General features: G+C 40.2%; 1 protein-coding gene across 1 annotated transcript in view; it reads left to right on the forward strand.

Moving 5' to 3' along the window:
* kdm4b (lysine (K)-specific demethylase 4B) overlaps nucleotides 1-18,448 on the forward strand; it is a 47,940-nt gene extending 29,492 nt beyond the window's left edge. The window contains exons 12-22 of the mRNA XM_029429453.1: nucleotides 389-509; nucleotides 1,619-1,779; nucleotides 2,951-3,146; nucleotides 6,404-6,480; nucleotides 6,812-6,867; nucleotides 7,224-7,332; nucleotides 10,424-10,612; nucleotides 11,369-11,545; nucleotides 12,977-13,096; nucleotides 14,767-14,859; nucleotides 16,293-18,448. Of these exons, the coding sequence (XP_029285313.1) occupies nucleotides 389-509; nucleotides 1,619-1,779; nucleotides 2,951-3,146; nucleotides 6,404-6,480; nucleotides 6,812-6,867; nucleotides 7,224-7,332; nucleotides 10,424-10,612; nucleotides 11,369-11,545; nucleotides 12,977-13,096; nucleotides 14,767-14,859; nucleotides 16,293-16,778 (1,785 nt within the window). The 3' untranslated portion in view covers nucleotides 16,779-18,448. The remainder of the gene's footprint in view (nucleotides 1-388; nucleotides 510-1,618; nucleotides 1,780-2,950; nucleotides 3,147-6,403; nucleotides 6,481-6,811; nucleotides 6,868-7,223; nucleotides 7,333-10,423; nucleotides 10,613-11,368; nucleotides 11,546-12,976; nucleotides 13,097-14,766; nucleotides 14,860-16,292) is intronic.
* The last annotated feature ends 6,455 nt before the right edge of the window (nucleotides 18,449-24,903 follow it).

Here is a 24,903-nt window from a genome sequence, read left to right on the forward strand (position 1 = left end):
TAAAATGTTATTGTGTCCAACAGGGCAGCACATTAAGGCACACCTGAAGGATTCTCGAGCTACAGTTGTTGGTTTTTTACTGCACAAATATGTAGCTGGCTGATCTGAAAATAGAGTTGAATCTCTACATTTTAATTGGGTTTCTGCCACTGTTGCAGATAAAGCAGGTTAATTTAGCGCGACAGAAATACGCGACTGAATCCACAAAATCTGAGTGTCGGTGTGTTCCATTGATAATTAATGTGATATCGCATAACATGTTTGTAAATGTAGAAAAACTTGTATACTTGCATATTACATTTTATTTTCTGTCGCATATTGCAATGTCAAAACCACTAATCAAAAAGTGTAAAATGAAGACTATATGAAACCTCTTGTGTTTTGCCAGGCATCCTACTCCAAGGTGAAGATGCCAACAGAAGTAAAAAAGAGTCGGCGTCACCCCCTCAGCAAGCCACCCATGCGCTCCCCTTTGTCCATCCTCAAACAAGACCCGACCAGGGACAAAGGTGCGTGTCTGTCATTGCACCTTTTTTTTATTTAATGTATTTTACTGTAAATTTTTATTTAAAAATCTCTACTTTGTTTATGGATATATTGTGAAGTCACCCTTTTAATGAGATGCACTAGAGTTTGATACATCTGGATCGGTTGAGAAATACAGTCAGCTGCTGTTCAATTTGTCCTTGACATGAATAATGTCGACCACATTACAAAATGTGGTCGAACAAGTGAATTATAACCGAATAATGACTCATGAAAACAGTTACATTTAGTGATTATTATTATTAAATGGAGATTATTCACACAAATTTACCATGAGCATGTCAGTTAAACCCTGACCATGAACACAACTCATCTTTCGCCATCCTTTTTGCCCTCCATTATTCATCTCACTCATTGTCCTCTCCATCACAGTACTTGAAATGATGAAGACACCATTTTAGTTTTGACTATTGATCTGCAGAAAGAAAAACAAACGGGACTAACGCTCCCTCTGGGGATAATGGAATCAAGGCCTCTTTTCTCTCCCCTGTTTTTTTCTTTTCTTTTTCTGACTGACACTTATTGATCCGGGGATCATGACTTCCAATTACCTGCTTTCAAAGTCACTTTAAGTCGGCAGCAGGGGACCCGACTCGGGGCATGTCCTTCAGAAGGGTGGATGGGAAACGGGGAGAAAGAGGGGGCTGGTAGAGGGAGGAAAAAAGAGAGTTAAATGGCAAGCTTGTGAAGAGTTCTTCCTGCCTTCTGTCGGGTTTAACAAACCGTCTGTAACGGTCAGTAGCTTCAGGGGCCTTCACTGCAAAATTGATTCCAGACCCACAACAGCGAGTTGTTGAAGCCTGTGCTATTTGTGTTCATCAGCCAATTATATCAGGAGTTGTCTGGAACAGAAAGTGCTATTTCTGTCTCTTGGCAAGGACTCTCCCCTTAAAAACATTGTGTGCTTTTCCAAAAATGCTTCTCATGCATTTCAGGAAAAAAAAATGTTTTGCCAATAATGAATCTTCCAACATTACTTTTGTGTGAGTCAATTACCGGTACTTCAAAGTGTGGATGTCTTGTTATGGAGCAGCACATCTTTTAATGCACTTTTTATTTTTTTAACCCACAGAGTTGTCGTCCCCCACGCCGCTGGACAGCGACATAAAGAAACAGGAGCACCTGTGGCAGAATCACTCGCCCAACTTCCTGGCAGAGAAGGCCTTCAATGCTGCAGTGGCAGCTCTGCAACCCCACTGCGCTATCTGCTCACTCTTCTGTCCCTACCCAAAGGTACAGCCAGACACTGCAGCAGAAAGACACATGTGTCTGTGAAGTAGAGATGTTAGTGATGGCAGTAGCAGATCCACATTTGGTAGTTGTAGCAGTTCAGCAGGTCAGCGGCAGTGTTAGTGATGTTGGTCAGTCAGTAGTTTTTAGTAACAGCAGTTTGGGTGTAACCGTAGTATCGGGGGGACTGTAAAGGGATTACTATAAATATATCATTTTTAAAATTGTACTTCCTGACACAACTATAACGACATCAACAGGACCTTACGATATCATTGGGATCACTTTAAGAGTGATTTGATGAACGATAGAAACACTTACAGTCAGACAAAATCCATCCAAATACGAAATCTCTCTCTCTGTCTCTGTCTCTGTCTGTCTGTCTGTCTGTCTCTCTGTCTCTGTCTCTCTGTCTCTGTCTCTGTCTGTCTGTCTGTCTGTCTCTCTGTCTCTGTCTCTCTGTCTCTGTCTCTGTCTGTCTGTCTCTCTGTCTCTGTCTCTGTGTCTGTCTGTCTCTGTCTGTCTGTCTCTCTGTCTCTGTCTCTATCTCTCTCTGTCTCTGTCTCTGTCTCTCTCTCTGTCTCTCTCTGTGTCTGTCTCTCTCTCTCTGTCTCTGTGTCTGTCTCTCTCCTTTATCTCTCTCCTTTGTCTCTCTGTCTCTGTGTCTGTGTCTGTCTCTCTCTCTGTCTCTCTCTGTGTCTGTCTCTCTCTCTCTCTGTCTCTGTCTCTCTCCTTTATCTCTCTCCTTTATCTCTCTCCTTTGTCTCTCTCTGTTTCTCTCTCTCTCTGTCTCTCTCTTTTATCTCTCTCTCTCTCTTTTATCTCTCTCTGTCTCTGTCTCTCTGTGTCTCTGTCTCTTTCTCTCTTTGGTGCTGTACATCTCAGCAGCGGCTACTTTGTAATCGTTTTCTTTTTCTTTACATCCTTATACTAATTTCTTTCTCTTATCATTCATCAATATCCATATTTGGGTTTCCATGCAGCATGCCAGAACAGAACGTTATCTTGTATACTATCAGAACTACAAATGACCAAAAATTGCTGGCCATAAAAGCAAAGAAAGGAATGATTCTAACTTCTCTCTATTAATCACAACCATTGTGAAGGACTGACAAATAATCAACATGGATACACTCCACTAACTGTACTATCTTCTTTCCTCTGGCTTTTCCAGCCACACAAAGACACTTTTGTTGCGAATGACACCCAGCGCTCCTCCCTACCCCGTCTGACTCGTCCACTCGTCCCAGAGATGTGCTTCAGCGTTGGTGCTGGCAACACTGAGCCTCCACCAACCAACTATCACATTGGAGAGGATGGAACCAGTCCTCTGCTCTGCTGTTCATCTTGCCACTTGCAGGTTCATGCCAGTAAGTAAAAAAAAAAAAAAGAATTCAATACAGCAAGAAAACAATGCTCGCTGTAACATTGGGACCAAACGTAGTGTGTTTAGCCCAGTTTGAAATGGAGTAGTAACACCTGGGGACCGCTGTACCAGTTTGTACCAGTTAAAAAGGCTTTTCCCTGCATAAATGCTAATCCTAAATGTTGTTGTTTTTCTCAGATGAGCAGTAAAAAATAAATCTGAGCACAACAGATACGCTGTAAATGAAAAGTCAGCACTTGCAGCAGCAGAAAGATTTCTAGCAAAGATAATTTGATTACAGCTTTTACATTGACGCAGCTCCAGGAAGTGTTCGTACAGTCACTGTTACACCCTTTCCACCAAGTTAGCTCTGGTTCTTTATCCGGTCCCGTTCAGGATTCTTGAAACCATGTTGCTATCTTGCGCACCATCCCGCATTCCCACTAGTTTTTAGCAGAACCATTATAAAACAGAAGATGTTTTATGGTTGATGGAAAAGAGAGCAGCCTCAGGTTTACTCAGGTTTTAAAGGAGGCGAGTAGTATTGTCCTTATGTATATGAGATAAGGCTGTGAAAAAACTGAGTACATTAGGAAATATGTTTTGTTAGCAATTAGCAAATTGTCTGTTTGAAAAGTTATGTTTTATTCTCCAACTGGGACACTCAGCTGTGGGCACACTGCATCGTTTGATTTTCAACACTCTTGGTCTCAGCCAGCTACAAGCCCGTACACGGACTGACGAGCTTTACAGACAGACTCCACTGAGCATTTCACTACTCTTCTCTGTTCACATATATACTTTTATTTTTATCCCCCGACCCCTTTTGATAAGTGTTGAGGAAAAATAGGAAGCAAAGAAGATGAGACTCCACTACAACTATGCATCAATCCGTCTGCTCAATTCCCCTGTTGCTCAGTGAGGCTTCCTAGTTTAACTCTCCTTGACTCGGGTTAAACTAGCTAGGAGACTGCTCATGCAACGCAAAGGTCTCTCTAAGGCAACACACCATAAACTACCCCAGTTCTTATTTACCCTGCTTTCTGCACTAGACAATTTTCACAATGAAAGTAAACTTTTAAGGGAATATGGCTTGTGTCAAAGCAAAAGTGTGAAAGAACAGGCATTGTTTGAGTGAATGAGCTCTGGGATCTCTGCGCTCGGCTCCACTTATTCTTGCAAAATCTTATCAATATCGGTTATCTTGGCAAAACCCAAAAATATTTTGTTAGGGTGTAAAGAAAAAAAAAAAAAAATGTTAATTTAGTGACAAATGTAAAAAAACGAAACATTTTTATACAATGGGCTTGTATAATATAAGTCCAATATATCTGGTCCTTTGAAATGTGCGCACATGTGGATGTTTTTTCTTAGGCAGCACATGCAATCAGATGTATTACAACATGGACATGTGCTCAGTGAGTAGCGCACACGCACACGCACACGCACTAACCCTCCTGGGTTCTTATTATCCCTAAAGCTGGAGTGCACCTTCAAAAAGACCAGTTCATTAGTGATCCAGGGATAAGCTGAGCTCAGCTGGGGATGCAGTGCTGCTATTGATAAGAAGACATGAAGCAAAAAGAACTCCTGTCAAGAACACCAGCTCTGCACTCCATTTCTTTTTCTCTTCATTGTTTTGAAGCTCACATTGAACTGAAAATCTTTTGGACCTGTCTAGGTGTGACATACATCCGTACAAGCCTTTTTGAATCAGAAGCTCAAATTGGAGATAGTGACGACAAAGATTGTACAAGTTATATAGAAAGTGCTAACAAAATGGTTAACAAGCATCTCTGGTGTCAAGTGCATCGCAACTATAAAATTGTGCAAAAGCATTCTGGACTCCATGAATTTGCCATGGAGCCCATCTTACTGAAAATACATGCACTTCATCTAGACGGTGCTTTGGAAACATTAAGTGCAAAATGTTACATTAAAGATATGTGAAGCCCTTAATCCAGGGGTCGGGAACCTTTTTTGGCTGTGAGAGCCATAAAAGCCAAATATTTTTAAATGTATTTCCTTGAGAGCCATATATTTAATAAAATTGAGTTTTAAGTAGATCACTTCTCCGAGTACTAAAAGCGCTATTAGTGTTTCCCCTACCATTTTTATATTTACAACTCACTTTTCACATTGAACCGGTGCTCTTTTATTAAATACACGCTTATGTTATTTATCTAATTTATGTGCACGTTTCTGTGTCTACTGCGCCGGTGGCAAACTCAAGGCCACAATTATATCCAGCCCGCAAGAAAATATCACATGTCTATCATAACTGGCCCGCCGGTTTTGGTAATTAAATCAATGCATGGCACAATCACGGGAAAATACATATTTGAGGAAGTATCTAAATGTGTGAGAAATGAAACTGCCCCGGGACAAACTGACGGGACTGACGACAGATGGAGCGCCTGCGATGTGATGAAAAGAGCAGATAAGTGGAGAGGATGCGGGAGAAGATGCAGCTGACTGTGTATCACTGCATCACACACCAGGAAGCGCTGTGTTGTAAAGCCCTGGAGATGGAACATGTAATAAGCACTGTAACACAGACAGCAAACTTTATAAGAGCCAATTTAAGTCTTTTCTTGAGGAGATACATTCTGAACATGGCGGTGCGATGGCTGAATCGAGACCACACCACATATCTCTGGGATGAAAAGTGACGATGTGAGCTGGCCTTTATGTGCGACATAACGAAGCATCTCGCTGTTAAACCTCCAGCTTCAGGGCTGGATCCGAGCTGCCTGTGGGAGACTCGGATGCAGCAGGGATACGTGTTTCCAAACACTGACAAACCATCTCCACCACTGTGTTCCCGACTGTGCATGAACTGCTCAGCAATCAGTTTGCAGTTGACGTGGAAACAGCACATGCACACACATTTCTAAGTTTCACCCCCGAAACGATGCCTTAATGTTGGCCCTCTCTGTGATTGAGTTTGACACCCCTGGTCTACTGCTTGCTTTGCGCAGTTTCTCCTCAGCTGTTTCACAAAGGTGCAGGGCTCCGCCCCCTACACACACACACACACACACACACACACACGTGCATACACAGTTAGTCAGAGACAGAGTGGAGAACTAAAACAGAATCCGCTGCTAAATGTTTTACTTTATAATGACACAGTATAATTATTTATTACTTGTTAATCATGTGAAAAAATGTCAGCTCAAAATTGTCTGCGAGCCATATCTCGTCATCGAAAGAGCCATAGGTTCCCGACCCCTGCCTTAATCTATCCTCTCTTTATAGGTTGTTACGGTGTAAAGACAGACTCTGTCAGGGATTCCTGGATGTGCTCCAGGTGTGCAGCGGGAACCTGGACTGTGGTGAGTAGCAACTCTACCTGATGCTAAACCAAAAACATGGAGTACCACAAGTCTAGAAAAACTGTTTGAACTAAACATATTAGAATTGGACGAGTATGAAGGAATAGCCTAAGATGTTTTCTCAGAGTTGACTGTTCAATTCTTCACGTCTGGTAAAAATCGGGTGTCGTAAAGACTTGTTTATGTTCCCCAGTAGAAATCCCAAAACCAAATTTATTTATTTTTTGCCTACAAAAATACGGAATTGCTCAAAGTTTTGAGAGCAGTGAAGGTCTGTGTCACTGTTTCCTTCACTGTCTAAATGTAATCCTCTTTTGTTCTTGTTTTTCAGGAGTGTTGTCTCTGTAACTTGCGGGGAGGAGCTTTGAAGACTACCACAGACAACCGGTTCGTAGCATACGCTTTGGTTTTATTGGGGCTGTTTTATGTGTGCAAAAATGCTCGTAATGACAAAACAACATTATTTTTTTTATGTTATTGACTTTACATTCCCAAAGGATTTCTCTGATACAGTCAGAGTTCTTAGGTTTGAAAATACTAAATTTATATACTGTATATCCACACATTTTCAAACATTCAATCTAGTTCTGCAGATTGCTTTTGGAACGGACTTTGTAAAGCCGTCACAATAAATGCAGAACCACGGCATTCAGTGACGTTATCAGCCTTGTGTGTCTGGTCGTGCTACGTCTGTTGGATCTTCAGAACCCTGACATTTTCATGGTCTCTCTCTCTGTAACCAGGTGGGTCCATGTCATCTGTGCCATCGCTGTAGCTGAAGCTCGCTTCGTCAACGCCATTGAGAGGGAGCCGGTGGACGTCAGTGCAGTTCCAGATACACGCAAGAATCTGGTAAGTTCAGGCAGAGACGAAGCACAGTTGATTCATCTCTTAGTGTGATGTCAGACAGGCAGGGGTCAACATTTTAACACAAGCATGACCATCTTTACCGTCACAATCCCCATCCTCTCTCTTTTTAAAAACTAACTTTAAGTAACTAACTTGCTCACGGCCGCCGTTTCATTTCTTTTGTCTTGCCTCAGCGTTACTGAATTCTCTCTGCCTCCCGGATCTCCTTTCCCCACATTTAAGCAAATTCCTGTCTTTCCTGCTCACTGAGTCTATATCTGTCACTCTCTATCCATCCACAAGGGTGAAAGAGATTGTGTTTCTGTAAGCTGTGGAGGACATGGGGTAAAACATATGTGCTGAAGGGGAAGGGCTGAATATTCCGCTGTCATTTCTCACTGCGCCAAATGAACTGCATCGATCCCGTGGGCAGGAGGCAATTTCCCCATTGCTGCCGCGTCTTTGAGCACAATGCTTCCCCTCCATCCCTCCTTCACAGTCTCTTGCTCCTCCTCCATTCACATGATCCCACTTCACAGGCAGCGGCAGTGCTTGCTGGCGCATTATCACAAATCTACAAATAATGTCACCTCTCTCCCTCCCCTTCTCTCTGAATAATCTATCAAAGACAAGCTGGGTGACATTTGCATCCGAGTGCTGTCAAAGCAAGTTTTCTCCGTCTCTTCTTAAAAGGCCATGAGAAGAAGCTCTGCGTTCTAATGATTCGGATGACTGGGCTGATCAAATGTGAACATGCACCCTTGGAAACCAGTTAATATTGCACCATCTATAGCGATCTGTGTTTTCCCCGCATCTTTGAACATTTGGTTTTCAGGGACGGAGAGATTTCATACATGCTGCTTCTGCCTTAGTTGTTTCAGAATCTCTCAGCCACAGTAACACTGCGCACTCCTCCAAAAATGTGCCTTCCCCAAAGGTGGTGATGCATCTTGCACCTAGAGGCACTGCATTTTCTGTTTTTGTAAGAAAACTGCCTCAAGCTTGGAAAAGCAAGCCGCTTAAATAAATCATCATACGATCTTTAAAACTGTTTTCCACTTACTATTCCATGTCCATTCTCCTGTTACATGCAAAACACAAACAAAACAAAACACTGACAATGTTTTTATCAGTTATTATATGTTCTTATAACTGTTTTTATTTTGGAGTTTACTTCAGAGGGTAGATTTAGTGTGCATTGGCATGCAATGCTTTTTATTCTATAAGAAGACAAATGCACGCTTAAATACGTAAAAAGTTGAAAATAAGCAAAGTTGTTTCTTTGACAATCTTACTACTTTTTAAATTGGAGATTAAATGTACATATAAAGGTGGAATGAGATGTATAGACACACACATTTAAATACAACTAATGTTACTTGGTGCTAGATTTTTGTCATGCTGCTCTGGTGTCTCGTCATCTTGTGTCTGGGGAAAAGTATTCCAGCCTGTGAAATATCAGGCAACACAGCTCTGTTGAGAGCCGCTTTCCCCTACACACAGTACAAAATGAAGTATTGACACATTAATAAAGAATTTTTATTTTTTATTGATCAGCCGTGCGTCACGCTACAGATGCTCACGGTGTGATTTGTCAAAAGGAGGATGGAGAAGGAAGGATGAGAGAGAGAGAGAGAGAGAGAGAGAGAGAGAGAGAGAGAGAGAGAGAGAGAGAGAGAGACCGTGTGTGATGATGGATAATCGCAATAAAATAAGTACACAGAAAGATACCAGTCACATAAGATGCCTCAGCTGTCTAAGCTGGAAGGGGAAATAGTCTGTGTGTGAAGAGTTAAACATATATAACTTCACTTTTCTCTTATCAAATGTATTTCTCGACAGAAAACATTTATCTATTAAGAAATCAGCTGAGGATTTTGAAGGGAGATGCTGTTTCTGAAGCACACCTACCCTGGTGTATTGAGAAGATAACTGTGTTTGAAAGGCCACATTTCTTCTCATGCTGTTATTCTCTTTGATTGTTGCGTCCTGGCTTTTCATCTCTCTACCTTGTTCTCTCCATTTCAACTGAATTGAGGAACAAATGAGGGACGGGGAAGGCCAGTATAAAGGTAAAGGGAGTAGACATGGAGGTTTGAAGGATTCAAAGAGAATTGAAAATGAATGTTGAAGAGGTGTGTGTGTGTAGGCACATATCAAAGTGTCTCAGTGAAGAGTAGACCCATGTTCTCAGCCAAACGCAAAGATTTGGTTGGCTGCTGGTAATTTCACACTCAGGATGTGTGGATAGAATGAAGGGATTTAAAAAGGAAAGTGCTCCATGGGGAAATAGCAAATTCCTTGTTTGATTTATGCAAGAATAGTTGAACAAGTGATGAAAGACACCAAAAAGGATGCAGGGAGAAAAAGAATTCAGGCAGCTGCTATTAAAAAGTTCTTCTTTTAAGAAAGTGTTGACATTTTCAGTGGAGGCTGGATGAGAATCTCCCCACGCCGCTGACACTGATGACTGCACATGCATGTTCTGTGCAAAGCTGAACACATCCATTATGTTTTTAATGAGTAGAAACCTGTTGGAGTACCAGAAAGAATCAAAGATGTGAGAGAGGAGAGAATGGTTACACTCAGGATTCCTCCACCACTGTTTCAGAATATGCCCTACAATTACTGCCATTTGAGTCTGTGCCAGACGAGAAGAGTGAAAATATTTTATAAAGAAAAAGTAAAGAGATTTCAGAGATTGTGAAACATTTTGATGCTCATTCTGTGCAGACAAGTCATTATCCCATTCATCTCTTTTCTGACTTTCTCATGGTGCTTGTGAATTTTATAACGGCCTCAGTAAGACTCAGTTATTCCTGTTGCGAAAGCCCTAATGTGATCACATCTTCACCATAGCAACAGCAGGTTCACTGACTGAGATGTCTCCGTCTCGTGTTGTGCCTTGGAGACGGATCTGTAATTGTGGCGTTCTTTACATTTACATTCACTTACATTGAAAGAAACCTGTAGTTCCTTGTAATGTGCAACAGTCTGAACCATAACATCATAATAACATTTCTGTGATCCTTGAATGTGTTTGAAAGAGAATGCAAGAAATTCAACCCCACTGTGTTTTCTGTTTCCATTGTAGAAGTGTGTGTACTGCCATGGCAAGACTGCCAACCAGAACCGCGGCGCCTGCATCCAGTGCTCGTACGACAACTGTGCCACCTCCTTCCACGTCACCTGCGCCCAAATCGCCGGAGTAGTCATGACGCCAGCAGACTGGCCCTACGTGGTGTCCGTCACCTGCCACAGGCATAAAAGAGTCCCACCGAAGGTACGTGCTAATCGAAATAGTCAGATGTGATCTTGTGTAGGTTTATTCTAACAAAAACAGAACAAGTATCACAACATTTCAGTTTGTCTGTCATTGTGTCTTTTTTTGTTTTTCTTGCTGCAATCTCAAAGACGTTCATTTAAATATCTCTTTAAGTCTCTATTTACTGATTTTAAAGTATTGCAATAATTATACATATGCAGTATTATAAACTGGGTGTCTGAGGCGACATACCTGCATAGGACTATGCACACAATTCAACAACAAGACTCCAGACTGCTAAACTCTCAGCACGAATCCTTTGTTTCACTCAAGTAGAAATTCAAAATCAAGCAGAACTGAAATTGTAAGGATTGCCACTGTGAAGTGGGTACAACCTTGTGTTTTTGATTGTGCTGGCTTAAAAAAGAAACTTACAGTTCATGGAGTCATTTCATAATGTCACAAAAAGCAACAATGTATTTAGTCACTGCTTTGACGCAATAGACTATTCTTGAACTGTGTGAGAGTAAGGACGGATCACAAGCATCTGACTGTAGAAACCATTGAGAGCACAATTACTTCACTTCCCTTCACTGTATTTTAAAGCCCCTCCCTATATGAATATGTATTATTAACACCACTCTTGTTTCGTGTTTAATTTAAGCTGGAGTCTCTTCTGTACGACTGCTGATTACAATATGTGCTGAATGAACCCAAACGCGTTTGATCCTGTCTTTACCTCACACCTTCCGTCTGGGTTTTCCCTCCCTCCAGTCTCGGACAGCGCTCAAAGGCCAGCAGGGTCTGAACCTCAGCCAGAAGGTGATTGGACGCAATAGTGACGGCTGGTACTACCACTGCACCATCATCGGCATGGCGACGCAGACGTTCTACGAGGTCAACTTTGACGACGGCTCATACTGTGACAACCTGCACCCAGAAAACATATTAGTGAGTGCTCTCGCAGCGTAGTTAACTACCGGTGTGCCACTCGTAAAAATAACTTGAACAAATATAATTCCCTGTTTTTAAATTGAGAAGGAAATATCCTAGCAACTGTTATATACTTTATAGCTGGAGTGTCTATGCAAGTGAAAATATAATGACTTAATTCAAATAACCTTTCAATGACTCACGGCCAAGTCGGCAACAATCGTAACTGTAATCATAGCTTCTGTGCAGCAGTTTGTCGAGTATTTTGAGGAAGGAAGAGGATGAAATGTCTTTTTCTTTATCTTGGCATTGGCATGTTTATTCTGCATCATCTGGGTCATGAACTCACAAACTTCAACACCAAGATGATGGCTACACACTATGACTTCATCTGCAGGGGTTCATTTTAAAGGCAGATTTCAAACTAGTGTCAAAAATTCAGTTATCAAGACCATATTCTGAGAATGTGTTTACTTTATCGAGAGATGTCTGTGTTTTATTTTTACAAAGATGTCTCCATGACGACGATGTGTTTTTAAAGATGCTCCATTTCCTTTGACTGCAATAGTTTACATGAGGATAGAATTTAAAATACTGTCGTGTTTTTGAGATGCAATTCTGAAATTTACAATACATCTCCAATGTTCATGAAAGAAAAGGCAACATTTTCATTTCATGGTCGATGATGTATTAAGAGAATTTGCAGGCGCACAGTTTAGAGTGCACTGTGGGCTCAATATTTGATAATGCTGAAAATCTGTCTGGATCGTTTGTGGAGGACAGTCTCAAGAGAAGAGAAGATTGGATGGAAAATTATTGAAGGACATTGGTTGAATTACTTTTACAGTTTTTGAGAAAAACAGTGATGTACTGCCAGTTTGAAGCATCGGAACATTTCTGGTCACTGGGGCCTACGCTTTGGTGAAACATGCAAAGTGGTAGTACATATTTGTTAAGGATTTGCAAAGTTTTGAAACGGTTGCTGTAGCGCCATCAGGACTGTTGGTCCACATTGCCAGTTGAGGAAATTTGCCATAGTACTGGACCTACTGTATGTGCAAAGTTTTTTTTATTTATTTTCATGCATTGGTATCCAAGAAGGACCGACCCTAACGCGAATAACATTAAATCCTATTAATATATCAAGTCCTCTTGTATTGCTAAGTAACGCAACTTTCAAGCAGTTTGAAATGGGTCAAAGGGGAAAGTCTTCAATCAAACTTTGTTGAACAAAAAGTTATTTATTCTGTATATTGAATCTTTCTGTTGTCTTGTTCACCAGCATTGTAAAAGACAAGTTTTTGGTAAAATGACCCATGCAGCTCTCTTAATTGTAATTTTTCTTTCATTCTTCGCTCCATCTCCTCCACATACTCTATTCCACTCCATCTTCTTCCTCTTTGTCTACATCCTGTTTCTCTTTCCCTCCTCCTCCTCCTCCTCCTCCAGAGTCACGACTGCCTGCGTACCGGTCCTCCCGAGGTCGGGGAGTTGATTGTGGTCGGCACTTCCGAGGGTCAGGTCGTCAACGCTTCTTTTGTCAGACCGCATACCCACAAGTCCTACCAGGTGAGGGGAAAAACACAGATATTAGATATTAGTCTTGCTCATTTACAGTGTGATCAAAACTCCAGTCTAAACTACAGGTTAGGGTCAGATTTGTGCCTGGAAAGTCACCACTTAAATATAAATCGCATCACAGTTTTAAATTTGTGAATCGCAAAATTGATAAGTAAATGTATGTTTAAAAAGGGAAACGGAAAACAATCCCATTCCTGAGCCACTGCGGTTTAAAAGTCTCTTAGCAATGTGTGTAAATGTATGAACCTTTCCATGTAAAATCCAGCCCTAAAAAACATTTCTAAATACAGTTTTACTAGGATGCGGTGCAGAGAAATTGTTCGGAGAGTACTCTGAGCAACGACATCAGTTACATATTTCATCGGATGCTCTTCTGACAGGTGACCTGAAGTGATTGAACCTGTGAACTGTTGGTAACGGGGTGCCCTCTGTGTTCCTGTTCTGTATTTCTCAAAGTGTGAAAAAGCTTGGCTGCCCTTGTAGATCGCGGCGGAGCAATTTGATACAGTGTGGCATTAAAACATAAAGTGGAGGTATTTGGCATCACTGGTGCATGCTGGGGAATTTATAGAGCAAAAATATGCAGAGTGTTTACTGAGTGGAAAATGCAGAATTGAAAAAAGGGGATTCTAGGACTGGTGTCAGGGGAGGCCATCTTGAAAGTCACTTACATAAATAGATGCAGGAATGCATTAGCAGACTAATAATCTTACATGTTGCTGTGACGCTGGATTTGTGAGCACATATGTAAGTGTTTTCTGACACGCATACAGAACAGAGTTCAGTTTTTTTTATGGAACCTTCTTCATAATTGAAATATCAGTTGCTGAAAAGCTGTTGAACCCTGTCTGTTTCTCTGTGTAAAAACATCTGTTGAACACTTTTAATGTGTAAAATATTGAACCGGCTGTCCAGAGTGTTTTTTGTTTTCATTCAGTATGCAGTTGAGCTTAGAAGAACACGTTTGTTTATTTATTTAGTTTCTCGTTCTTGCTTCCACAGATGGTAGATCTGCCGATGCACAAAATAGTTTCTTGTGTCTGTTTTTCCCCAATGAGTTCCTCTTCTTCAGAAAGTAAATCAGTGTTGCACCTTACTCCGCTCCCCTCCTGTCCCTGTGTAGCTGGCTGCAGTGCTGAGAGTCCTGTTAGAAATGAGGAGCGCAGTTGCAATCAATTCAAAACAAGCCTCTAGCTGGTCACTATGTCAGGGCCTTAACACTGACCTAGTCCCTCCCCCCCCCCCTTTTTTTTTTAACATTTAAAACGCTTTGATGATGCTCTCGTCCAGTCAGCGAGCAGCTTCAGGGTTCAGTGCCACGGTCAAGGACATTTTGGTGGTTGTTGATGGAACCATTTGTTACGGCTGAGATGATCCCATCTGTGACTTTCTGGGTACAAGTTTGTATTTTGGCTCGCTAAGCCACCCTGCTACTCTACCCACTACGATGTAGCCTCTGCCATGCAAACGATGTAGTTCCCTGCACTTGTAGCCTTTTAGTGATTTGCTGTTGGTCGTAGTTTAGTGTATTTGGATATTATATATTTTTATTCTTCTCCATGTGTGCCCACTGCTCAGGTGTGCTCTATACTCTCAAACCAGACAAACCAGTTGGACATTTTAGTTTCTTAATCCATTGTTTCATTATATCTGCCCAGGTTGAGTTTCAGGACCAGAGTCAGCTGATACTGAAACACTCGGAGATCCATCAGCTGGAGCAGGAACTGCCGAAGAGGGTCCGAGCAAGACTGGTGAGTATGTTACTGAAATTAGTCTACGCACACGCACACACGCACTATATAAGAAGAAAACACTTTATTAGATATTTTTGCTTGGTTGTTTTATTAGATATTTTAACTATTTATTCACACAAAACGACGCAGCCCACAGAGGATGAAGGCGTGTTTGTCTGACTAAATGTGTAGGCTGTTGGTTTTAATAAATATCTGGCTGATTCTGATGGCTTTCTGTGAATATTTGTCAGAAAAATACTCAGTCGCGCTTTGAAGTCCTAATCAATTTTGGAGACACTTTGCACAGATTTCACAGATTGTATGAATAAATAATTCAATATTCTTCCACTGGATGATTAAGTAAGACAGATCATGAACTCTAGCTTTGAAGAAATTCATGCCAGCTGACATGGATGTGTTTCTTATCGACTATTTGTTGTCACAAAATGCTAATATTAATATTGCCTAATCATATCAGATGTTTGTTTCAAAGACGGGAATTATTATTATTATTATTATTATTATTATTATTATTATTATTATTATTATTATTATTATAATGTAGCTTTCAATCAATTGATGAATTATTCAGTCTAGTAGCGTAAGGCTGTGTTCCAATGACTTGATTTGTCCGGACAGTAGTCCAAAATCCAATTTAATTTCTCGTCAAGCGACACTACATAAATAATGCTGATAATAATAATAATGGATTCTGAACTTGAGATAAAAATACAAATAAATCAAACAAATATTTTTGGTGATTCAGATCTGATAAACTCACAGTAGCCGATATCTTTTGTTTGGTTTTGACTCATCAAACCGTGGACTGGCTTTTCCTTTCCCAACTGTCAGTAAGCACCAAAGTGTTACTAACCATTTGTGTAGGCGTACAGCGACGCATTGAGCTAAACGTACTTCCAACACATTTTGAAGGCAACAGTTGGCCTTTTTAAGTTTTTACTGGAAGCAATTATGTAACTGGCAAAACGGTATTTACCAAACGCATAAATGAAAGGGGTTACAAATCAGAAGATCAGATACCATACACGCATTTATACAAATCATATTGTAAAAATTAATTGGTGCAGTAACAAGAAGACAGTCTCTGCTTTTGTGAGTCCAAACACAAGAGTAAAGGTAAAGAGAGAAAAATACATGAGTCACTCCAACAGGAAATGTACTGTGACTGTGTACTTGTATTGTGCAACACATGGCCCTCAGGATGCTAGTTTGGTAGCTTGGTTAGCAGTACACTGCTCAGAAAAACTAATTCCACTAAATCACAAAACAACTGCTAAAAATGTTTAAGGGCACTATATAGCAGATACATAAAAACATTAAAGAAATTTATGCAATTAATACAATTATGTAAATGTGATTCGGACACTCAAATAAAATGTCAAAGAGTAAATGTAGTGCAGTTTCTAAGTCTGTACCCTGTCTGTTTTCAGGCCATACCTGTACCACAGGAGGAGGTTTCATCAGCAGATGAAGCCCAAGCGGCCAAACGCCGCTGCCTGCCAGCAGGCTCAGCCCCGCCTGCTGAAAGACACATGGAGACAACCAATACACCCGCCTGCCCCCTAACTACAGCCCTGGTAGCACCACCAGCACCAAGAGCACCACCAAGAGCACCACCAAGAGCAGAACCAGCAGCTGAACATCTCAGTATTCGTACATCGCCGACCTCACAACCTCTTTCCCATCCCACCTCGTCCCTACATGATGCCCTTACCCCAATCAATGGTATTCAAATGGATGCAGAGACCCCAATGGACACGCGCGTCGCCCTCACTGATGCTCTAACGGAGTCGACCCTGGCCTCGGACCCCATGCTGACGCCGCAGTCGACTCCTTTTTCAGTCGACGTTTCCTACATGGAGAGCCTCCTCAACTCTCATTTCCCTCAGGACAGTAGCCCTGGACCGCTGTATTGAAAACCGCCTCCACTTTATTATTACTCGGCAAGTGGAAGCTGAGCCAATAGGAAGTAAGCTAATTGAGGTGGATTCTACTGAGTGCTGTATTAATGGACAAAAACATTTCCTCCACCGGCGCAGAGAGCTCAGGACGGGAGCGAAAAAGACACAGAAGCACTCTTTTAATGCATGCTACTTTTCTATTTTTTTGAGTTAATGTATTTGCAGTGGTGCTTTAGCTTGCTCTGAAGCAGCGCCTAAAGAAGGCTATTTTTTCTTCTAACATTATTATTATTATTATTATTATTATTATTATTATTTGTTATGTTTTAGGCCTTTCTTTCTTTTTTTCCCTGTTTTTGGTCAGCTGCTGTGCTTTTCTCCATCTTAATATGAATACGTCTCTTGGTGGTATCAACTCCATACCTCGTTGCATTGATTCAATGACGGCACACTCCCTTTTTCTTTTGTACAGGAAGCTAATTACTATGACGGCCTCTCAGCATTGAGGCCCCCGGTGGACTTCACTTCTTCTTTCTTTTCTTTTTTAAATCAAACAACCAGCAACAAAATTTCTATTTTTCAACTAGCCAGAAACTCTTGGGTGGAAATAAAGTGTCACATTGTCCATCTGCCGGATATTCTCAGTAAGGTGTTTTGTTGTCGGGTTGCAAGAGGTAAACGGGGGAGGGGAAATAGGGCAAAAAGAAAAAAAAAAAAAATATTGTAAGGGAAACTCAGTATTTAAATGTCTTTGGTAAAATATTGAATTAATTATTTGTAATGAAATAAACATGTTCAATGCAAACACTGGTAGCTTTGCTTGCAGGATGCATTGAATTTTTGTGAAGATGTGTCACGGTAGTTAACAGATGAGACTTTTATGTAGTGACATCATTCCAACTGTCATTTGGCAGCTCCACTTTTCTCACCCAAAACTGTCTCAGGGTTCCTACATGTGGAAAATGAATTTAGTTTTCACAGTTAAGGAAGTACAGAACAGCCAGGAACTTCCTCATCCGTCATGATTGGCACATGAATACCCGCTGCTTATTTTTGCTATTGTTCGTCCACTATAATAAGTTTCTTTGTCTTCTTTCTCCTATTGGCACATGATCTGGCAAAACTATGAAGTCAATTTAAAGGTGGAAAGTCTGGGAAATGTCTGATATTTAGAAAAAGGAAAGTATTTATATGTAGGAACCCTAAAATCTGGAAATATGTTGTACCATTCTTGGTTTAAATTGTATGTATAAATCAATGTATATTAATTGTGGCTTTTTTTTTTTTATATATTACTGTATGCTTTGTTTGTTCATTTTCTAATTTCAATTCACAAACTTGGCCGATCTTAAATATTAATGAGTTTATTTTTGACACTTTCACACATATTTCTCAGTTTGTACTGGTAAATACAACTTTTGTTTTCAATGATATGGCCATGTTTTGCTCCAGAGGTGCTTCAGAGACAGTTAAACTACTGATGGATTGACTTTCCCAACACTGTCACATTGTACATACTGCAGGCCTTGTGTATTATTGTGAATCAAAATGTGTAAATGTCGCACATATACCTTTCTTATCCTTTTCTTTTGTCTGTCTTCACAATGGAAATGTTGGGACACAAATGTGTTCCTGTATCCATCAAGAAAATTTTATTTCATGGGTATTAAAGTGGGTTGCTAGTCGCCAGCTCTTTTGTGTTTTGTGTTCAGCAGCCCGGAGATTTAAAGAGTAGTTTCTGTAATATAATGTCCCCTCATTATCTACCTTTGGATTATCACATGTAACAAAGAGGGTGGTTTGCTTTGTAATTTTCTGAAAATTTCTCAGTAGTTGGGAAGGAATATCTAGTTTAGGCAAATCTCAAATTAAATAACGCATCACGATGCTTTATCACAATGATGTAATAATCCTGTAAATCAAATTAAGCTGTATCATGACCTAATATAAGCAAAGATATTTGAGGGGTGATTTGTTGGTATAGCATTACAAACTATTGGCTCTGTCCAAAGATACAAATAATCCTATAGCAGCACTTGTGATGCTCACTAGTTAACTTGTCGTAATAAAATACAAGTTGTGCTTTTACGGGGAGTTGTGTGCAGAACAATTTGAGTCTTGAGGCTTTGAGTCTTGAGACTTTGAGTCTTGATGCTAAGCTAGCTGTCTCCTGGTTGGACTCATATTCAATGGACACAAATGAGAGAGGGGTCAATCGTATCTATATATAATATTATAGTATTTAAGGAGATCCATTAGCAGAAATGGAGTGGCGTGTGACATTTATAAATAACGCACTTGTTAACTTCTACTCGAGGAATAACACTTAAAAAAATAACGAGGCTTACTTTCCAAAGGGCCATGGATTTAGAAAAATGTCTCATGATGACCAACATTTGTGGACATTGGTATCGGTGAACGGTATTCTAAAAATCCCAACAAAATGTTTAAATCTTGTTAAGAGAAATTAGTTGTCTCATTGTTTGTCAATTAGAAATACAAATTACCAGAATTGATTTGAAGTCTTATGGTCAACGTTGAGACAAAACAGCACTTGAAACTTTATTTTAGAATATATATATATATTATATATATTATATATTTATTATTTATTTATTCATGATTCCTAATGATTGATTAATTTAAGGCCACCAAGGTTGCCTCAGGTCTCTGGCGTGTAATCGCCTTTTTCATTCATGATCCTCCGCCTCCTCATCAGACAAAGATTTTAAGTGTATTTTCAATAATTGTCAGTGCAAATAGCAGCACTGCTGTTTATTGCTCGCTGGCAAGAATTTGGGATTTGCTCAATTATCCCACAGTAGGGAAGTATGCTTTTGTGCTTCATTGCTGGGCTTGTCACACAAGTTATTTTTAGATTTTATAATGAGCAGGAACCACCACCCAGCTGAAACTCCCTTCAAATACATTCTACATTTTATATTTTTGGAAACTGAATAAATTACTCTGTGAAATAACCATACTTATATTAAGAATTATATTAACTATTATTTACGTAAGCATTTGCTTTCTTGTGTTTTAGGGGTGGGATTTTTACATTTCTGCCTCACGACTCACTATAATTGTCATGTAGCGGTATTAATTTTTATCTTTTGCTTTGCACCAGTACACATGGGAAAGTAAAAGGTCACTCAGACAGTCAAGTAAAATCTTAAATGATTTGTATTTATTTATTACAAATCCTGACAAATGATGGTAATGCTTTTGACGAGTCGGGGAAAGCAGAAACAAGCCGTAAACACAACACTGACATATCTTTTAAGTTTAAACCTTTGCTTATTTACACATTCAGCAGATCCACAGCAACATTAGCATTCATTTGGAGTTTGGGGTCGTGTTTCTTGACACCAAGCCCAATATTTATTCTCTTTTTAGTTCTGTTTGTGTATTGTATAAATGATACTGATGAGAGCAAATGAACCGAAACGGTAAAGGTGCAGCCTGAAAACCAAAACAATGAGCTGAAAGGTGCTAAAAGGCTCAGGGGAACTGCAGAGTTGGATGTTAATTCAATGTTGGCACGTCGTATGACCTTTAACATGTAGTAATTTGATCCATTAAAATTAAAATAGTGACTACAGCAGCTTTAGAATAGCAGGAATAATTACAGTAAGTACTTCCCCTGAACACACCCTCAGCTTGCTATGGGTTTCAAGATGTCCTCACAGGTTGGCATGCCTTTGAACTGCAATGTTTTACTCCGTGCGTTGGCCCGTTTGTTAAAAGACATTTGCAGGCAATGGTGGCAGTGTGATGATTCAGAAATGATTATAAATCACACATTGCAATATAAATGTAAATATAAAAGTCCTTATGGCATTTGTTTTCATCTGTGGTATCAGTAAACAGTATTCTAAGACTCCACTAAAAAATGTTTAATCCAGTCAAGAGAAATTAGTTGTAGGTCACTTTTATTTCTGCTATGACAAATCCATCATAGAAGAAGTAGTTTGAATAATACTGATACAAAATGTTGGACAGCCTTGCTTGCTTGATTCTGATGGCTTGACACCAAAATGTGTTTTTACCATTGTTTTAGATTGCTGAATCCATTGGAAAAGAAAATTACGTCACATTCTCCACGGGATAAAAATACACCTCTAACCAGCCCAATGGGATAAGTGAGAGCTGTTTTTAAGAGCAGCAGGACATTCTTCCTTCGTGTCCTGACACTAACAGGATTCACTTTGAATCTTCAGTGTTAAGAGCCTCTAAATTTGGAAGAAGCCCAACAAGAAGAGGACAGATTGTGGAGAGAGAGAAGGTCACTGGAAGAACAAGAAATCTATCTGTCTGTGTGTGTGTGTGTGTGTGTGTGTGTGTGTGTCTCTCTCTCTCTCTCTCTCTCTCTCTCTGCATTTCCCTCACTGGATCAGGTTCGCCATTAACATTCTGAAGTGCCTGGTGTGTCTTTGCAGAGGAACTGGGGATGTGCCAGCTTGGCAATTACTTTAACAACTCCAGAGTTTGATTTCTTTATTCAGTTGAACCCAGCCAGGGGTAAAACTGAGGAGAAAAATGAGGAAGACATCTCCTAAAGGAAAAGGTTTAGGCTGGTCCAACTACGGTTTGGGGAAAAGAACAGGAAACTTTCAGTATGTTAATAATATCAAAACAAAATAACTATGAGGACATTACAGCAGCATGTGTCCTTGTGGCTGCGGAGTAAGTTCAAAGTTCATTACTAGTGTGAGTCTGTCTCCACCAAAATGTCATTGAGGACGATGATCAGACAGCTGAATGGCTGACATGTAAATGGAAATCATTGAATGCAGTGGGATCTAATTGCAGATGGAAGTGGCAATTATGTTGACAAGCTGGTTGATATGACAGGCTTCATTATAGCCTTAAGCTTTTATTACAGTTCTGCCTATTAAATCACATCGCTGAAGCAGTATTACCATAACGACTTAGTGCAGCTCAGTGCCCCGTGTTTCAAGGAGATTGGTCTGAGAAGTTGGAGGAACTTCTCCAGACATGGCAGACTTTCATTTGACGTAACTGCATTGATAAACTATGTCTGGTGGCTGTGCTGGATATAAGCTGTTCCATTGCTCCACTGTTGTTGACGCAGCAGGTTTGTATGTTCGTTCATTTATCTAGCAGAAATGATAGAACAGCAAGAGCATATTCATTTTTCACTATTAGGGGCATGTGCTGGGAACTGCTCCAGCCACTACAAATAGTTTTCAGAAATGAGACAGATGTGTTGATGAGCACCCTGAGGTGAGTGTTTCATTCATGTTAACTGTGATTTATACATATAGACATATACGTTCTTGTTTCTTGGTTGGACAAGACATAGGCTTCACTGCTCAGCCCTGGATGTTTCTGCTTGGTTAATGGAGGGGTTAGCGGAGGGTCATTTAATTAGTTGCAATCTGCAACCACACCGCTACATACCACTGGTGCTTTAAGTTCTCTTCACTTTGCCATTTATCCAGTGAGGAAATGTTTCACACTCTCTCTACACTGTTGGAGTTTTTTCTAGTGTGAAAGCACCCGGAAAAAGCAAGAAGATGGAAAAGTGGGATCGAATTCAAGCAACCGTGAACACATATATGAAGTACAAACTAAAAAACTACAAAGTTACATTTGCAAACTACAACTAAAAGTGGTGTGAACAACACAACCAACATATCCAAATACTAAAAATACTACTTATTTTATGATGCACATTTGGTTTTAGCTGTCTCGTGTCACTTTACTGAATGAATGTCACTTGAATGAAAGAAACAATCCTTAGAAACATGAATACCAAATACTCAAAAAACAACAAAAATAAAACTTTCAGTTGAGGCGTACATTGGTTTCAGTGTGATGTTTTTAACACAACTTTTTTTTTTATCATTTGTATTTCCCCTTTAGATAGTTGTTATGTTGTTTGATTAGCTATTGTTTGCATGTTTTATAAGCTTGCAGGCTACATGCCACTAAAAGGGTTGCAGTAAGAAGATGATGATGGATTATAATGGATAGTTTGGGTGTTTACTATTTACAGGAAGTGCTCCATAAATTGTCGCCAAGATGCTCAGGGATTCTCAGACAATTGAAAGTAATATATAGGCAAGTGGCTTTACTTTGCATCTTTCCAATCACCGAACACATTGTTCCATTCAAATTCATTGTCTGATTATATGTTGTCATCTTAAAGTGTTCGCAGTTTGATCAATCATCACTGTAAAAAGTAAATTGTTTGTCTTGAATGTCTGGATTTTGTGATGCAGTTATTTTTGCTCTGCTGCTGTTTTTCTGTCTCACAAGCCTCCATTTGTTTTCTCTTGCTCCAGACACAAAAAAAACTGAAGAGGAGAGAGGCTTGTTGGAGAGCAAGAAAAAAAAACCAATGTTGGTAAGTGCCGGGCCTTATTAATGAAGTGAATCTTCATCCAGTCACACACGACAAATAAATGGCCGCCTCCTTGAAGCTCTTAATCGGCCCATTAGTCTTCGAGCGACCACAGCCCCCCCCTCCCACCTCTCTTTGCCATGTTCCCTTTAGACGAGACCAGATACATCCATCACCCCGTATTTGCATGCCTACCACAGACGCTGACAGAGCTGAGTGCACAGCTGGAGATGCTACATCATATTTAGTCCCTTACTTGTGCAATAAACACTGTTCTCCACATCTCAAGCTCGTCTCCTTTCTCTCCCTCCATCATTTAAATACTCGCATTACTCCTTCTTTTCACAAGTGACCTGGAAACTCATCTGTGAAGGAGGCTCTATGACATCTTCACTTGTACCTCCCCCCTCACACTAAAACACTCCTGTCTTGTTGTAATACTTCTTTTCATTGCACTTCTTTACCCTACACAATCATTTTAGGGAATATTTTTGTTCCATCTGTTGTCAGGCTGCAGTGACTTTTATTTGCTGATGTATGAATTCAATCTTATTCTGTGAGTGACTGTACGCTGCTCTGCAGCGGAGAGGGTCTAAATGACTGAAACGAGAGATGAATACACTAAGTAATGACAGGGTTTGCTCTTCTAAACCAGCCTAATTAATCACCAGACGGCGTCCTGTGCGGTTTAAAGAGCTGAACAAACACAGAGCCAGACTCTCGGAGAGCTGGCATGCTTATCTGTATGTGACCTGCGCTTATTTTCCCTCCATTTTACATCCATTTCTCAGCCGCCATGCGCTGCACACTCTGCTAATTCAGCCGCTTAAAATCTCATTTCAGACACAATTAGCCTTTAGCCCATCCAAGTGCCGTCGCCTGTGGTGTTTTCTTTCCTTTCATCCTTTGTGAACATTTTCTATTTCACTCCCTGATAAAGATCATTATTGAGGTTACTGAAAAGGAGTTTTGATCATTTACAGGAGAAAACATATTAAAGGGCCTTTTAGCAGGCCCATTAGGAGCCTGCTAAAAACCTCGCTTGTTGCCACGTCAGGGTTATCAATGCAACTGGGAGCCTTTAATTCATTCCTTAGTAGTTTTTTTAATTACACTTGAAGGGAGAGATTTTACTGCAGCAGAGCCCGGCCCTGCTGCTGTTATTTATTCGTTTGTGAAACTCTTAACTGCAGAGCTTGCGGAACAAGGACGCTCATCATTTTTACTTTGCAGGCAAGTCACAACATAATTTTACTGCGTCTGCTCTGCAGCCTCTAAATGGATTTATTTTTCAAATGCGCATTTGGGTAATTTTTGTTTGTCTGTGTGTTTCTTACCAGATTTGTCTGTGAAGTTTCAGAGAGAAAAATCATCCAGCGATCCAATCATGTTTATTATCAACTTTCATCAACATCCACAACACCGGATTGTGAAGTAGGGTTTATGTTGTGGCTCTGGGATTATAGGCGGTCTTTAAATCAGAATGTCACTTCCATTTTCTGAGGCTAAATCTTCAATGGCAGACCTTAGACATGTTATGTCCTGTTTTAAAATATTTATATTGTTTGTAACTTTTTGATACCTCGTCAAGGAGGTTATGCTGTTGGCTTTGTTTGTCTGTTTGTTTGTCAGCAGGATTACAGAAAAACTACTGGCCCAATTTTCATGAAACTTGGAAGAAGGGTGTAGCATGGGCCAAGGAAGAACACATTAAAGTTCATAGTGAATCCGAATCTTTGGGTGGATTCACAAATTACACAAATTATGTTT

The sequence above is a fragment of the Cottoperca gobio genome, chromosome 4 (assembly GCF_900634415.1).
Source record: "Cottoperca gobio chromosome 4, fCotGob3.1, whole genome shotgun sequence".
NCBI lineage: Eukaryota > Metazoa > Chordata > Actinopteri > Perciformes > Bovichtidae > Cottoperca > Cottoperca gobio.